Source organism: Vitis riparia, chromosome 13, assembly GCF_004353265.1.
Source record: "Vitis riparia cultivar Riparia Gloire de Montpellier isolate 1030 chromosome 13, EGFV_Vit.rip_1.0, whole genome shotgun sequence".
Lineage (NCBI taxonomy): Eukaryota > Viridiplantae > Streptophyta > Magnoliopsida > Vitales > Vitaceae > Vitis > Vitis riparia.
In genome coordinates this window covers 26,225,966-26,241,511 of record NC_048443.1, presented here as the reverse complement: position 1 = coordinate 26,241,511, position 15,546 = coordinate 26,225,966, and the positions used below count along the sequence as shown (strand labels likewise).

Below are 15,546 nucleotides of genomic sequence, written 5' to 3'. Positions count from 1 at the left end.
TATATGACATAAGTATTAAAAATGAATTCGTCTAAGTAAAATGAATTCTTAACTCCGATCTAGGGGCATTATTTTATAGATTTAATTTGTGTTCGATTTTTTTTTATAATTAATTTTAAATTTGCGTCATGTTTTTAGGTTGAATAGCATCAAATATGTTAGAAATGAGGTTGAGTGATGGTTATAGGCTTATAGCTGAGTAATTTGATCAAAGCTTGGGATTAATTTAATCAGAAATCTTATTGAAAAGAATGTGAAATGGGTGATTTATATCTTAAAAAACTTTATGTAAGCAATTGAATCTTGAAGCAGACGTTATATATATACATATAAATATGCTACCTAGTTGCAGTTGCTTGATCAGCAGGTAATGGAATTCTACGGCTGCTGGGAAGATGGTCATGGCAACTTCTGCTAGGTCAATGCGTACCTCAGCTTGCTAAAGATAGATGACAACTCATTTCCAAGAAGATCATTGACCAAATCAAATTAATCTTATGATTGAAGATTCTGTGAATTTGTTTGTTCATGGCACCCATTGATGTCATATTATGACCCTTACTTTCATATTTGTGTCTTAAGTTAATGACCAAGTGCTCTATGTTCTTATCAATTACAGTTTTGATATAAACTTTATTTGCCTAAATATGGAGTTGAAATACTCGTCGGCTCTGAGTTAGAATTAAAGCACTAATGGAAAGTGTACTTTAGGATTCACAATTTGTGTAAATGGATTGTATTCATATCGTACCAAAATTTAGGCATTCTATTACTAGGTCAACCAAAATCCAATACCAAATAATAGTCAAATTAAAATATAAATCTAAATTTAATTATTAAATAAATAATATATCGAATAACTCATTCAATAATTGGACCATTTTATTTAATAATTAGGTTGAATTATGTATTATATAAGTTCATATAATTAATGTCTTAATCAAACATGTTTATCATTTGATAGAACTATCAATTACAAGTAAAAGATGATGGTCTTTTTTTTAACACGCTTTTTGCTTAAAAAGAAGAAAAAAATCATCTGACTCAACAATGGTAACTATCCCGCTTTCATTCTCTAAATATTACATGATGGGTTAGATTGATTGAGGAATGAAGTTGCAATATAAAATATAGCACACTCATTCAACTATTAGTTTTTTGGGTGGGGATAGAAACATATGCAATAAATGTATTATGATAAAAATATTAAAGCATATTGATTCCAAAGATCATGCACCTATTAAATATTGACTACAATTAAGCTTCTTTTCCAAAACCTTCTATATGAAATTAATTAATCTTTATGGTATAAAGTGTGATGCTCAAATGAGCTCTACCATCGAATGTATCCACCTCTTTCAACCCATTAGTTGACAACTCTATCTCTCTCAATAATGCTTCTCTCATCTCTTTAAACATAGTTGCTTAAGACCTATTAAAACTTACTCCTTTAAATTACATTTTATGTGGGGTATAATCTAACTCGCTCTTGAATGGTTAGGATCTCATGGACTATCTTGATTGTTCTACCCCTTGTCTTTTCATTATTCTTAAAACAGATGGAAAAGAAAAACTAAATCCTGACCATGTTTTATGGGCAAGTTAGAATCAACTCTTACTCAATGCAATAGTTACTTTTCTTTTTAAGAAAATTACTTCCCTATGTTAGTAGCATCAATCAAGAATTTGTGAGATGTTTGGACCATGCTTACTAACATATATGCCAAACCATTTCATCAAGCAATGTCTCCAATTATATGCAGCGAGTGAAAATCTTTGTTGATTAACTTGAGCTTATTGTTGAATTCAATATCTCCAATTTTGCTGGCTTTATTAAGTTAGACCTTTAATTGTAATTCTTGTAATTGCAATAAAGCTTACAGGCCAAAATACCATAACATCACCAAGTGTCTGACCAATCTTTTATATTGTTCAAAATACTAAGTCTTTTTACATGGCAACTCTAGTTAAAAAAAAAGTCACTACGGCTTTTGTCTCAACAATGTTTGCTTCATTTTTGTTCCTTATGGGGGCATCATAGGCGAAATGTTAATTTCAAAGATCTTGAGCAAATTAAAGCAAATGTTGATTCCAAATATCATGGTCAACCATTGCATTAGTACTTACTTTTCTTTTGCAAATTATGCAATATATAGATCCTCTATTATTTTTGTATTTGTTATATAGTTTCTCTTCTTAGGTTGTATTCAATTTCTACTTCTAGATTAGATCAAAATTTTGTATAAAAGAAACACAATCAAGGAATACAATCGAGCTTCTTTCCCAAAACTTTCTGTCCAAAATTCTTTTTTTTAAAAAAAAAAAAAAAAAACATCACAAAAGTTGTGATTACATGGTATTAATTGACCCTAAATCCTCATTTGAGATCCACAATCTTTTTCTATAACAGTTAAATTTTCTTAGGCAGTGCTAAGGATGAGAAAACTGATGATACTGCAGTGAACAAGAAGGCAAGGAGAAGGAGGCTGGCAGCTGCACTTCCCTTATTGAAAAATTTGTTGGCACCCGAGGAGGCTTCCTTCAGATCTATGGTAGCACCAAATGCTGCACCAACCCCTGTGGCTAGTACATAGGATACCACCTGCACAAACCATACGTATGTTAAACTTCATGTGCTTAGCCCAATGTGAATATTGCAGGCCTAGGTTTCTGGTAGTCCTTATTGGGCCAGGCCTGGGGAACGTTTGGGAAGCTGAGAAATGGTGGAATGTTTTAAGAGTGGATGGAGAATGGACCCATCTTTTGATAGTCAAGTGGGACTGTGGATGAGGTCGATTGAATGATATAGATGTTTAAAGCCCAAGGCCAATGTATTGAATGGGTGATTGAAGCACCAGTACAAGCCCATGGATCAAGCGTGGCCTCCATCAAAGTCAGCCGACAGATTAGGGTTAGTTCTAAGAGAAAATAGAGTTGTTTCCTATTCTTTAAAATTTTTTTAAAATGTATTGAAAATAATACTTTTTATGACATGTTTCTAAATTATTTATTTTCATACTCGAAAGAAAAGGTGAAGTAAGGAAATATATGAAGGTTGCACCTTATCGCCGTAGAAGTCGAATTGATAGAGTCCATCACCACTGCTTAAGCGTTTTCCCATGCACACCTGATAGATTGTGAAAGCAATTTGCAAAAGGGTATATGCAAATCCCACCACAAGCGTAAAAACCATGTACCTGCAATCCACAAAAAGCTCCAAATCAAACAATATGGTGAAGAAAAGAAAAAGAACAAGTTCTCAACCTCAACTCTATAAATATGTCTAATTCACTAATATTTATAATATTTTTAGGAAATATTTCTAATTTTTTAATATTTGAAAATAATTTTTTTAATAAAAAAATTTAAGAGTGTTTCTTAAAATTACTCTCAAATAAATTATTAATTACCTGTAGGAGTAGACATCTTTAAAGTGGAGCTTCACTTTACCGTAATCGGAAGATAAGGTGGTGGTGTTGGTGATGAGGACGATGAACGATATCGAAATGGAAATTAGGGTCAGGATCCTTAATACAAGTGCAGCAACAGGGGAAGGAGGCTTCATCTTTGTGTCTTTAGGGTTCAAAAATGGCTGTGTTTATAGTGCAATTGGTCTTCATTTATACAAGGTTTGGTGGTGTGCCACATTTACTTTTTGGCCTTATAGTGCACCGACCACGTAAACATTCCTCCCAGTCATAATCCATTAGGGATTAGTTATAAGTTCACTTTGAAGTTTGGCCATTGCGAGAAGCCGGGTTCATTGACTAAGAAAATAGTGGGAGTGCGGTCATCAAATATCTAATTGAACAGCCCCCTTGTTGCCTATCTCCTTTGGACTTTTTTAAGCTTCAGATGGAGAAGAGCACAGTAAAATCTCATGGCACAACCAGAACCCCTCATCATGAGCTCATTCAACGTCACCCCTAACTTTGGGTTTGAGCTCTAAAATGGACATGAACACTCCATCTGAATCTAAGCAATGGTACTCACTCTATCAACTATTAAAGATGACTCACGGTTTTAAAACACGTTTACAAGATTAAGAGGAGTTCATACTCTTATAAAGCTAGAAACTTTCCCCCCTATGGCCAAACAAACCCCGATCAGGGATCTCTAATATCATTTGTAATGACTCACATCCAATCGTATGAATATTGTTTGTTTTAGACTTAAAGGAGCCCTCACAGCTTTAAAATAAGTTTACAAGATTAATAAAAGCCTCTATATATATAATGTTAGAAACTTTCCCTCTTATCCAATGTGGGACATCATAAGTTACAAATTAAAATGATACATCATCTCATTTTAATTAATTTATAAGTATTAATAATTCATAGGAAATTGAATATTTTACATAATTTGATGTCCTCAAATCTTTCTAGTTTTGTCACTTTAGTGACTAACCAGCTAACCAATATGGATCTTAAAAGAATAGTGATAGTGCAACAAATTAGTACACAATTTTAATTCATATACAAGAAGTAAATTTGAGATTTGAAATATTATAAGCAAATATATTAATATAATCTAAAATTTTCAATTATAAATAAGGCCCCTAAGCTTTCATAGGCCTTGCACTAAAATTTCTAGCTATCGTCAAATCCACCCTACTATTTATCTCCTCTGATGAGGAAATCTAGAGACCAAAAACCTCCATGGTAGAGTCATCACCTTCTTGTGTTGCCACCGTCTATCGCACTACAAATAGTTATACAAAGGAAGCATCCCCTCATTGTCTTTGAATTGCTCTCATGAGTAGAGACAACATTGGTTTTCTGATGATTTGAAGAGAAGAGAGGTCTCAAAAAGGAAATAGCAATGGCTTGTATTCTTGGAGGTGCATTCGTCTTGGCATTTTCTTTATGGGTTTGTTAATTGTGGCCTGGTGATGGGTTGTAGCCCAATATAGGAAAGCTTAACTTGAGGTTGAAGGTGTAACACTTTTAAGAGTCTTGAAAAGTTTTTTCATAAAATTCTAAGACATGGGTATTATTAGAGCATAAAAAATAAGAGACAATCTTGCAAGCTGAATATCTTCTAGCTTCGATTGAACAATGAACACCTTCTATTTGGTCGAAGAATGTCTTGCTGGAAAAAATAAAAAGAACAGGACTGTTATAGAAAACATAGTGCAAACCGAAATAACAGAGTGTTAGAAAATTCTAGATTGAAAGAGTGGAAACTTGTTCTTTCATTCATCATCTGATTGTTTTACATGTGTTTTTATATCAAAAGTTCTAGAATCTAACTCTGGTTACCTGAAGAGACAACAAGGTTGAGCTTGGTTAGCAGATACTGAAACCTGGAATAGACAAAGGCTTAGTGAACAAGTCAACCACTTGTTCTACAAAAGGAACATAAGATACCACTAGTTTTTTTATCTAGCACCTGTTCACGAACGTAATGAACATCCACTTCAATATGTTTCGTTCGGGAATGAAATATTGGATTAGCAGCCAATGCACCAACGCCTTGATTGTCACACCATATGACAAGTGTGCTGACAAGAGAAATTCCAAGTTCTGAAAAAAAAAAACATAGTCATGCTACTTCAGTTAATGCATGAGCGAGGACACAATACTCTACTTCGGTTGAGGATTTTGCAACTATAGATTGTTTACAGGAGCTCCATGTGAGAAGATTAGTGCCAAGAAACACACAATAGCTGGTTGTAGAGTGGCGATCATCAATTGAACTTGCCCAATCTACGTCTATGTATACTTGAAGATGCAAAGATGAAACCGGAGTGAAATACAGTCCATGATAAACTATACCCTTGAGATAACATAATACTCTCTTACACGTTGTTCAATGAAGCTCAGTAAGTTGCTGCAAGTATTGACTAAGTTTGTTTATAGCAAATGTTATGTCTGGTCTTGTGTAAATCAAGTATTGGAGAGCACCAATGGTGCTTTTATAAAGTGTGGGATCAAAAAATGCAGGGTCAAAAGCTGCATGAAGTTTGAGGGTTGCACTCATGGGAGTAGGAACTAGTTTAGCTGAATGCATATTAGTCCTAGTGAGGAGATCAACTGTGTACTTTGATTGTGTAAGATGAAGACCAGTTGTTGTGCAAAGTGCTTCAAATCCAAGAAAATCTTTCACAAGGACTAATATGCATTCAACTAAACCAGTTCCTATTCCCATAAATGCAGCCCTCAAAATTGATGAAGCGTAGAAGAAATTTGTCTCGTAAGAATTGAGGAAATTTCCAATGAGTTGTTGACGGGAAAGGAAATAATTTGTATATATGGAATATGTATACACAATTTTTGTATTAAAATGGTTACAAATGAGCTCAATATAACCCATATACGATCTAAATTTGTCTAGAAAAATGTCTAAGGAAAGTTGACCCTATAGAGTAGTAATCTGATCCTTTCAGTTATGCCTAATCTGATCCCTTCAGTTATGTCTGTAACGTATGGATTATACAACTCATGTCCACACTCCCCCTCAAGTTGGTGCATAAATGTCGTTGATGCTCAACTTGTCAAGTGAGTTGTGAAAGACTTGACTGCATACCCCCTTAGTGAGGATGTCTGCTAGTTGGTCTTCTGATTTGACAAATGGGAATCAGATTATCTTAGCTTCTAAGTTTTGCTTGATAAAATGTCGGTCTACTCTTCCACATGCTTAGTTCGATCATGTTGGACTGGGTTATGAGCAATATCAAGAATTTCTTCCTTAACTCTGATGATCAGCAAACCTCATTCCAAGAACTCTCCTCAAAAGATCTTTCTCTCTGTCCAAACTTTTCTCTTCTTTTTTTCTCTCACCCTCTCACGTTTTTCTCACATTCTCTCTACTCGCCCACCTGCTCCCTTCCAAATATCTCCAGGCCGCACTCCAAAAAGCACCATCCACCTCCAGCTGCCAGGGACACTCCTCCATAACGGCTTGAAGATTCCATAACAGGTGTCCATTTTTCATTGCTCCTCAATTCCACTATCTGATTCTATAGCAGCCATCCACGAGCCGACAAGTGGCTCACTGAGACTGTGACACTTGGCAAAACAGGCTGCCTGAGAGATGAGGCCCCAAATGGGGGTCTACAATCTCCTAAAATATTAGTATTATTTGTTTACTCTAACTTGTAAATTAGATATCATCAAATATTATATTTTTTCAAATTTATAGAACATATAATAAATACTTTTTAAATACCTCATAAAATATTTTTTTTTTTTTCTAACTTGCAAATTAGGCACATGGTGTTTATTATTTTTTTGAATATAATGTAAATACTTATATATATATATATATATATATATATATATATATATATATATATATATATATATATATATATATATATATATATATAATATTAATCAAGAAGACAATATTTATAAGACTAATTTACCAACCTTCCAATAATTTTAAAAATGTAAATAGGGTAATTGGCTGAATTAAAGTCTTAAAAAATATTCAACCACACTAATCCTAAATATTTTTGAATAAATATTTAAATATTTAAAACCATTAAAATAAATACTTTCTTATTAAAGCAATTTTTTCAAAGTAATAAGATAAAAATCATGAAATCTTCAAAACTATAATTACAACAAATATTTTTAACTTTAAAACTAATTTCATAATTTAAATTAATGATTTTAAAAAATAAAAATGTTATAAAAATATTTTTTGTTTATTTTTAATGCCATTTAAAAATGATTTTTTTAATCTCTATTGATAACAATGAAATTATATTTACAAAGGCAAAATAGTAAAAATATATATTTCATTTAGTTTACTTATAATGAACAATTCAAACATGATTGATTTTAATTTTATTTCCTATGTGTTAATTTTTGTAGAGAATATCTTAATGACATAGTTTGGTAAAAAAAGAAAAACAAAACTATCAATAATCGTCTTAATGTCAAATTCAAGTTATTTAAAAATCGTATAAAACCTATTAGAAACCTTGTACACCCTTGTACACTTAGCATATTTCCCTTGTACAATTAGTGTAATATCCTTGTCCAGTTAGTGTAATACCCTTTTACAATGACACAAATTTCATATATTTCCTAATTTATATATCCATGCAGGTGTATTAATCATATTTTCAATAGTTTGGTTGAGAAAATGATGGATGACTTAGGGTTAATTTTTTTCCCCAAATATCATTATTGGGAAAAATATTAGAATTTTCATGTAAGAGTTAAATAAAGTGCATGACATAGGTGTACAATCATTGGGTGACAAGGAAAATAAAAAAGTAGTTTAGAATCAATTAAAATCATTCACAAAGGGTAATCTTGTACACCTTTGTACAATTAATACATTTCCCTTGTACACTTAGTATAATACCCTTATACAATGACACAAATTTTATATCCCTCCTAAGTTATATGTCCACGTAGGAGTGTTTAACCATATTTTCAATGATTTAGTTGAGAAGATGGTAGATGATTTAAGGTCAAAAAAATTTTTCTCCAAATATTATTATTAGGAAAAATATTGGAATTTCCATGCGGAAATTAAATAAAGTACATGACATATATGTACAATTCATGAGTGATAAAAAAAATAAAGGAATAACTCATAATTGATTATAATATTTCATAAAAGGGTAGCATTGTACACCTTTATAAACTTAGTACATTTCCCTAATACAGTTAATGTAATACAATTGTACAGTGACACAATAAATAAATAAATAAATAAAATTTATTATTTTTTTATTTTCATATAAAAAAAAAGTACTAAACAAGGTTTTCAATTTCATTTTAAAAAATAGCTTTCATTTTTTAATTAAAAATATTTTCAAAAAGAGACAATATAGAAAATAAAAATTATTTTTAAAAATAAAAAATAAAAACTAGAAAAATATTTTAAAACCAAACTCAAATATAATCTATATAATTTTTAACTACTTGTTTTCATCTAAAATAAGTAAATATACCTTTCAGCCCTTTTATATAAGAAAAATTCAATCTCTACTATGTATTGATATAATCCACTTCTAAAGTTCGGTCATATGAAAACATTTTAATTGAGTACTTAAAATAAAAACTTTTCATCCATCCTCTTTCTTTCTTTTTCTTTTTCTTATTTTAATAAATTTTCAATTAATTCAAATCATTAAAATAAATTCTTAATAAACAAATTTGTAACATTTCATATAACTTATTACTAAAAGTCATGTTCAAAAAGTTATTAAAATAAGGAAGAAAGAAGATTAAAAAAAATAAACATTTTATTTTATAATAGTAAAAAAAAAAAATTTAAATACTTTTTAATATAAAAAAATTAAAATAGTGAATATATTTATTTTAAATAGTATTTTTAATATAAAAATTATTTACTTCTAAAATATAAAAGATAAAAATAAATGTAAAATGTAATTTTTATTTATTTAAATTAATATTTTTTTAGAAAGTATTTTCCAAAATAGTCTTTGAATCATTAATATAATTTTTGTTTATTTATAATTTAAAAATAAAAAAATAATTTTGATTTTTCAATTATTCATAAAAGAGTTTAAAAAATAATGAAAAATCAAAAAATGGTTAAATAAGAAAGAATAGTGTCATGTGAATGATGGTAGAATAAAGATAAAAATGAGTCAAGTGGGTATTTTTATCTAATTCTCATCTCATATCCTTGAAATCAATTATGGGTGTTTGAATGACTCTTTATTAATTATCAAATCCAAATGGGTCTAAATCCCAATTCTCCCATAAACAAATGAAATGTTTTTATTTTTACTTATTATTAATACCTTTTGAGAAATTTTTTAAATATTATTTTTGCATGCATGTTTTAGATGCTTTATAAATATCAAAGACCCTTGATTATTTAAATATAACTTTAAATATTGTATATAAGTGTTATATACAGGAGGATAATATTTGAAGTAAAATAATCTAAATTTGTCCGTTATTAAAAATTAAAGTTGGGATCTTTAATTTAAAATTACTAGCGTGGTCTATTACATTTTGAATGAAACAATCTTATCCGAATTGTTAATAATGGAATTATTGGACTGAAAGCGCTTTATATAATTTGATTATATAGGATTGGTACATGATTAATTATGAATCTCTGATAAATTCCGTTATTATATAGAGCATTCAATATTAGTCAATGATGGTCATATATGGATCGATCTCAATTTTGAGTAATTAACAAACTCCTATTTATTGTATTGTATTTTTTTTATATATCAGGTAATGACACAAACACAATGTCAATTTCTTGATATATTGGAAATATAATAAAATAAATAGCTGAGAATATTAATATATAAGATAAAATCCATTCCTTCATTAAGAAGTCAAATGGACGGTTCCATAAGCATTGATTCAAGACTTGAATAATAAAAGTGTTCAATTTATGATTAGATTATAAATATATTATTAATTAGAAAAATCAATGGTACTTAAGGAAAAATATATAATTAAAGAAGTTAATGGAAAAACCTAGCTTTAATTATGAACTGTTTATGGATGATTGATTAGTATGTAGTGAATATATCAATGGACAATTCAAATCCTTTGAATATAATTATTTTTATAATTTTAAGAGTGTAATTCCATATTTTTAGTGGAGTAATTTTGGAATTAATAATTTTGATTTTTTTTAATTAAGGTGTTAATTAATTGTCAAATTATTGGAGCTTAAAATTATAATGTCCATAGTTCCTCTCAATGACTCCATTAAATTATGTGAACAATATTTCATGTGGGGATAAATTTATTAATTTGGAATTAAAAATTCTAAATTAATTAATTTCACACAATCTTTTCTTTTTTATTTATTGATAATAAGAGAGTGTGGTATATATATATATGGAGAGATTTTCTCAACCCTTTTTCAAATTCAAATTTAAAAAATAAAAAATTGTGTGTCAATTAAAAGAGTTTTAGAGAGAGAAAATAAGAAATTCAATTTCAAAAAGAAAAAAAAAATGCACATTGTTTATTTATTTATTTATTTCAAAGAGTTTTCTATCTTCTTCACCGTCTCATGTGTTGGAAAAAAATTGAAATTAAGTTGTATGATTCAAAATCCCAAATCAAAACGCCCATTATAATTTGGAAAACATTGAAAAAGAACCATGATGTTTTAAAGGATTTGTAGTTTTAAGATGTTTTTAGTAGAATTCAAAATTATTATCTTATTCACACAATGGTACAATTCTAAGGTGATGTTTGTTTTTTAACTAAATAGAAAAAGTCAAAATATTTAACTTTTTCTATTCAGCTAAAAGTAACCCATTGACATCAACCAAAAAACAAACGCCACCTAAATCTCTTACTTTTATTATTTCATTAAATTAATATAAGTATTGACCTAGAAAATTTTTTGTGAGAAATTTTTCAAAGTATACGATTTGATCCATATCTAGCTTCCGATGTTTTTTTTTTTTTTTTTTTTTCTAAATATAGTTGCAGAACTAACAAAAATATCTGCTAATTTTGTGGCAGTTCCTTTTGATTGAGAATATTGTATAAGAGATTGTCTATATTCTCTTTGTGATAGCTGTATCTTGAAATGATGTTTCAATTTTCTGAGGGTCGAGGTTCAAAGTATCAAGATTTGAGTTTAGCCATTTGCTCACTAAGCCACCTTAATCATCCTTCATTCAATCAGTTTAAGCTACCACTTCCGGCGGCCATGAAATCCTTGGTTGCGTGGAAAAATGAAGAGGAGGCATACATGGATCACATGTAAAGCTTGGGGTAGTATTTGGCATTGAAAGCCATTAAAATATTATGATTGGAGAGTTGACTTGGTCCCTCAACGACATTGATCTTTGCGTTTAATTTTCCATGAGGGTAGGAATTGGTTTCTTTGTCGTATGTGGAGTCGGTCACAGGGCAGGAACCTTCTTTCCATCTCAATTAATCATGAAGTCCCCTTCATTTTTGTTAGTATATAAAGGTTAGACGGGCCTCATCAACCGACCATAAGGTGTGAAGCCCTACAAACCATCATCCATGGCAAGACGACCAAGAAAATTTTCCATAAGAAACAGTGGGAAAGCTCCGACTTCCTCTTCTGATTCTTATTGCTATCAGGATACAAGCCATTTGAATTATGCATACACACATAACAACTTCCTTGCTACCCACTCCAACACGCCTCGTTGACCCAGTCAATGGTAAACGAAGGACACATTGACTTCAATTAATATTTTTAAATGCCAAAAATTTAAAATTCAATCCATCAATAAACAAAAAGATGAGTAAATATAGGGATACTTCTCAAGTCTTTTCAAGTCTTCTATTTAATGTCCTTTGTACATAATGTGAACAAAAATAATAATATTAATTGAATAATATTTATATCATTTACCTCTTCCTTTATGATCATGGTCCATGAATAAGAATCATTGGTTGTAAAATCTAAGACTTTCTTAAATTATTTAAATCAGGGATTGATTTGCTAGTTTCATGTTCAAGAATAACGCGGATGAGCAGATATCTCAGGTTTCCGGAAGCAATAAGACAACTAAAATTTTTCTTAGAAAGAAATAGTGGAAAATCTCCTACTTAATTGTCTCACAAATAGGCTTTATTATTATTATTATTATTATTATTATTATTATGATCATCATCATTATTATTATAGAAATGGTCTAAGGTAGTACCTCTAAGTTTAAGTTCCATCAGATGATTAGTAATTTTTATTTTTGACAAAAAGAGAAAGGGAAATGAAAGGGAAAGGTCTAAGGTGGTTCCTTGAAGTTTCAGTTCAGTTGATAGGCAATTTTTCTTTTCTTTTTTTGAGAAAAAGAAAAAGGGAAATAAGGCTTATTAGTGTCCTATAAGTTAAGTGACAACTTTCTGCAATAGCCCACATATTATTTATGGTCAAGTGCAGGAGTGGTGTGTCATTGTATTTCCTCTTCTTCTCCTTTCTTTCATAATTCCTCTGCTTCTCTTCTTGTCCTTTTTTCTGACAGAATTCTTCTTCTTCTTCTTCTTCTTGGAAGGTTTCAGGCTTTCAGCAACCAGGTAATATCATCATCATCATCATCATCACTTCATCTTCTTGGAAGGCTTCATCAACCAGGTAACATATCATTGTCCCCATATGTGTATGTGGACTATCACTCTTTATTTTATCCCCTCAATTTTCATTTTCCTTTTGGATGAAATTTTTCTATATATTTTCATGTGAATTATTTTTCTCATCTGGCTGAACTGCTGCATGCCTCTTTGATCTAAAATCTTATAAACAGGTTCTAATCAAGGACTTTTTGAGAAGCTCCCCATAATGACAATCACTGAAAACACTCATTTCAGCCACCCACAGCACCCACTTGACCTGAAAAATTATCAGAAGCCTTACACCTGCGATGGATGCAGAGAACAAGGCTTTGGATCAAGATACCGATGCGAGCTATGCCACTACGATCTTCACCCAGATTGTGCCTTCACCGACTCCACCACTTCCCACAAGTTCTTCAAAGCACGCACCTTCAAATTCTTGGACCAACGTCCGGGAAAATGCTGTAATTCCCACTGCAAAGACTGCATGAGATACTGTGATGCCTGCGGGAAGCCAATACATGGCTTTGTGTACCACTGCAAGGAGAAGGGCTGGGATTTGCACCCATGCTGCCGCAATCTTACGAATGAATTAGACATAGACGGCATTAAATTTCACCTCCGTGGGACGGTTTCTTCAAAGTGCATATGGTGCAATCAGAGAAACCCTCCAGGCAGTGTTTCGGGCATTCGGGGTTGGTCCTATGTCTCCAAGTGCAAAAACTACCGTTTCCATGTGTACTGCGCAACAGAAATGGTGAATCAAGTCTGGAAGAATGGGGGTAGTAAGGATAGTAATGAATGTCTGTCAATAGAGAATGTGAAGCTTCCTCTTCCGGTTTCTTTGAATAGAAGTGGTGGGAGTGGTAGCAATTCTTTTATGAGGATAGTGAAGGTATTTCTCAAGACAATTGCTGGTATTCTTTTGGGAGATCCAACCATAACTCTTACTTCTCTCTTCGTGGAATTGGTCTTTAAGGAATGATTATTTGGCTCGTTGTGGTCCGTCTCTCTTTCTTGGTACATTCCTCAATTAATCCTACCTCTTTTATCATAATTTTATCACTTCATTAAGTTCATAGATAGTGATTAATTAAAGAAAGAAATCACTATATAGAGAAGTGATAAAAATAGTATAAGATAAAAGAGATGAATAAAAGAATACTTTCCACTTCAATTTTTGTTATTTCCTATGCAACCCATGAATGTCTCATAAAAGAGCTTCGTGTTATCTTCTCTTGTAATCCTATTTCGCAGTGTTTGGCCTGTATTGTATCTCTTGAAGAACTTCCATGAATTCATGAACTTTTCTGATCTATCAAAATGGAAATTAAAGTGAGGAGCCTTAGTACAAGAGAAATAACTGGGGAGGGCGTAGAGGAAGAAGGCTCTGTCATCCTTTTGAATTAAAGCTTCAAAAACGGCTATGCCTATGCTGCAGATCTGGTGCAATTGCTCTTTCATTAATTTCCACAAGCTCTTTGTATTATCTTATTATTGTTATTAAAGTCAATAAATATATTTTATTATATTGTTGTAAAGCAATGTACGTGTTACAATTTGCTATTTTATTATATTTTTCTTTTTCACATGATTTTTTTTTCTTATAATATATGACATAAGTATTAAAAATGAATTCGTCTAAGTAAAATGAATTCTTAACTCCGATCTAGGGGCATTATTTTATAGATTTAATTTGTGTTCGATTTTTTTTTATAATTAATTTTAAACTTGCGTCATGTTTTTAGGTTGAATAGCATCAAATATGTTAGAAATGAGGTTGAGTGATGGTTATAGGCTTATAGCTGAGTAATTTGATCAAAGCTTGGGATTAATTTAATCAGAAATCTTATTGAAAAGAATGTGAAATGGGTGATTTATATCTTAAAAAACTTTATGTAAGCAATTGAATCTTGAAGCAGACGTTATATATATACATATAAATATGCTACCTAGTTGCAGTTGCTTGATAAGCACGTAATGGAATTCTATGGCTGCTGGGAAGATGTTCATGGCAACTTCTGCTAGGTCAATGCGTACCTTAGCTTGCTAAAGATAGATGACAACTCATTTCCAAGAAGATCATTTCAACAAATCAAATTAATCTTATGGTTGAAGATTCTGTGAATTTGTTTGTTCATGGCACCCATTAATGTCATATTATGAAGCTTACTTTCATATTTGTGTCTTAAGTTAATGACCAAGTGCTCTATGTTCTTATCAATCACAGTTTTGATATAAACTTTATTTGCCTAAATATGGAGTTGAAATACTCGTCGGCTCCAAGTTAGGAATTAAAGCACTAATGGAAAGTGTACTTTAGGGTTCACAATTCATGTAAATGGATTGTATTCATATCGTACCAAAATTTAGGCATTCTATTACTAGGTCAACCAAAATCTAATACGAATAATAGTCAAGTTAAAACATAAATCCAAATATTGTCTAATTATTAAATAAATAATGTATGAATAACTCATTCAATAATTGGATCATTTTATTTAATAATCAGGTTGAATTATGTTTTATATAA

The 15,546-nt window shown here is 30.8% G+C and overlaps 2 protein-coding genes across 2 annotated transcripts; one reads left to right on the top strand and one right to left on the bottom strand.

Annotated features, from left to right (window-relative positions):
* Positions 1-2,337: 2,337 nt before the first annotated feature.
* On the bottom strand, positions 2,338-3,565 carry LOC117928473 (CASP-like protein 4D1). The gene is made up of 3 exons (XM_034848350.1): positions 3,411-3,565; positions 3,062-3,197; positions 2,338-2,602 (listed from the first exon to the last, which is right to left on the bottom strand). Exons 1-3 carry the CDS (start codon positions 3,563-3,565, stop codon positions 2,411-2,413), a joined length of 483 nt encoding a protein of 160 aa, XP_034704241.1. The 3' UTR covers positions 2,338-2,410.
* Positions 3,566-12,909: 9,344 nt separating this feature from the next.
* Positions 12,910-14,333, top strand: LOC117929121. Its single transcript, XM_034849337.1, has 2 exons — positions 12,910-13,035; positions 13,205-14,333. Exon 2 carries the CDS (start codon positions 13,240-13,242, stop codon positions 13,996-13,998), a length of 759 nt encoding a protein of 252 aa, XP_034705228.1. The 5' UTR covers positions 12,910-13,035; positions 13,205-13,239; the 3' UTR covers positions 13,999-14,333.
* The last annotated feature ends 1,213 nt before the right edge of the window (positions 14,334-15,546 follow it).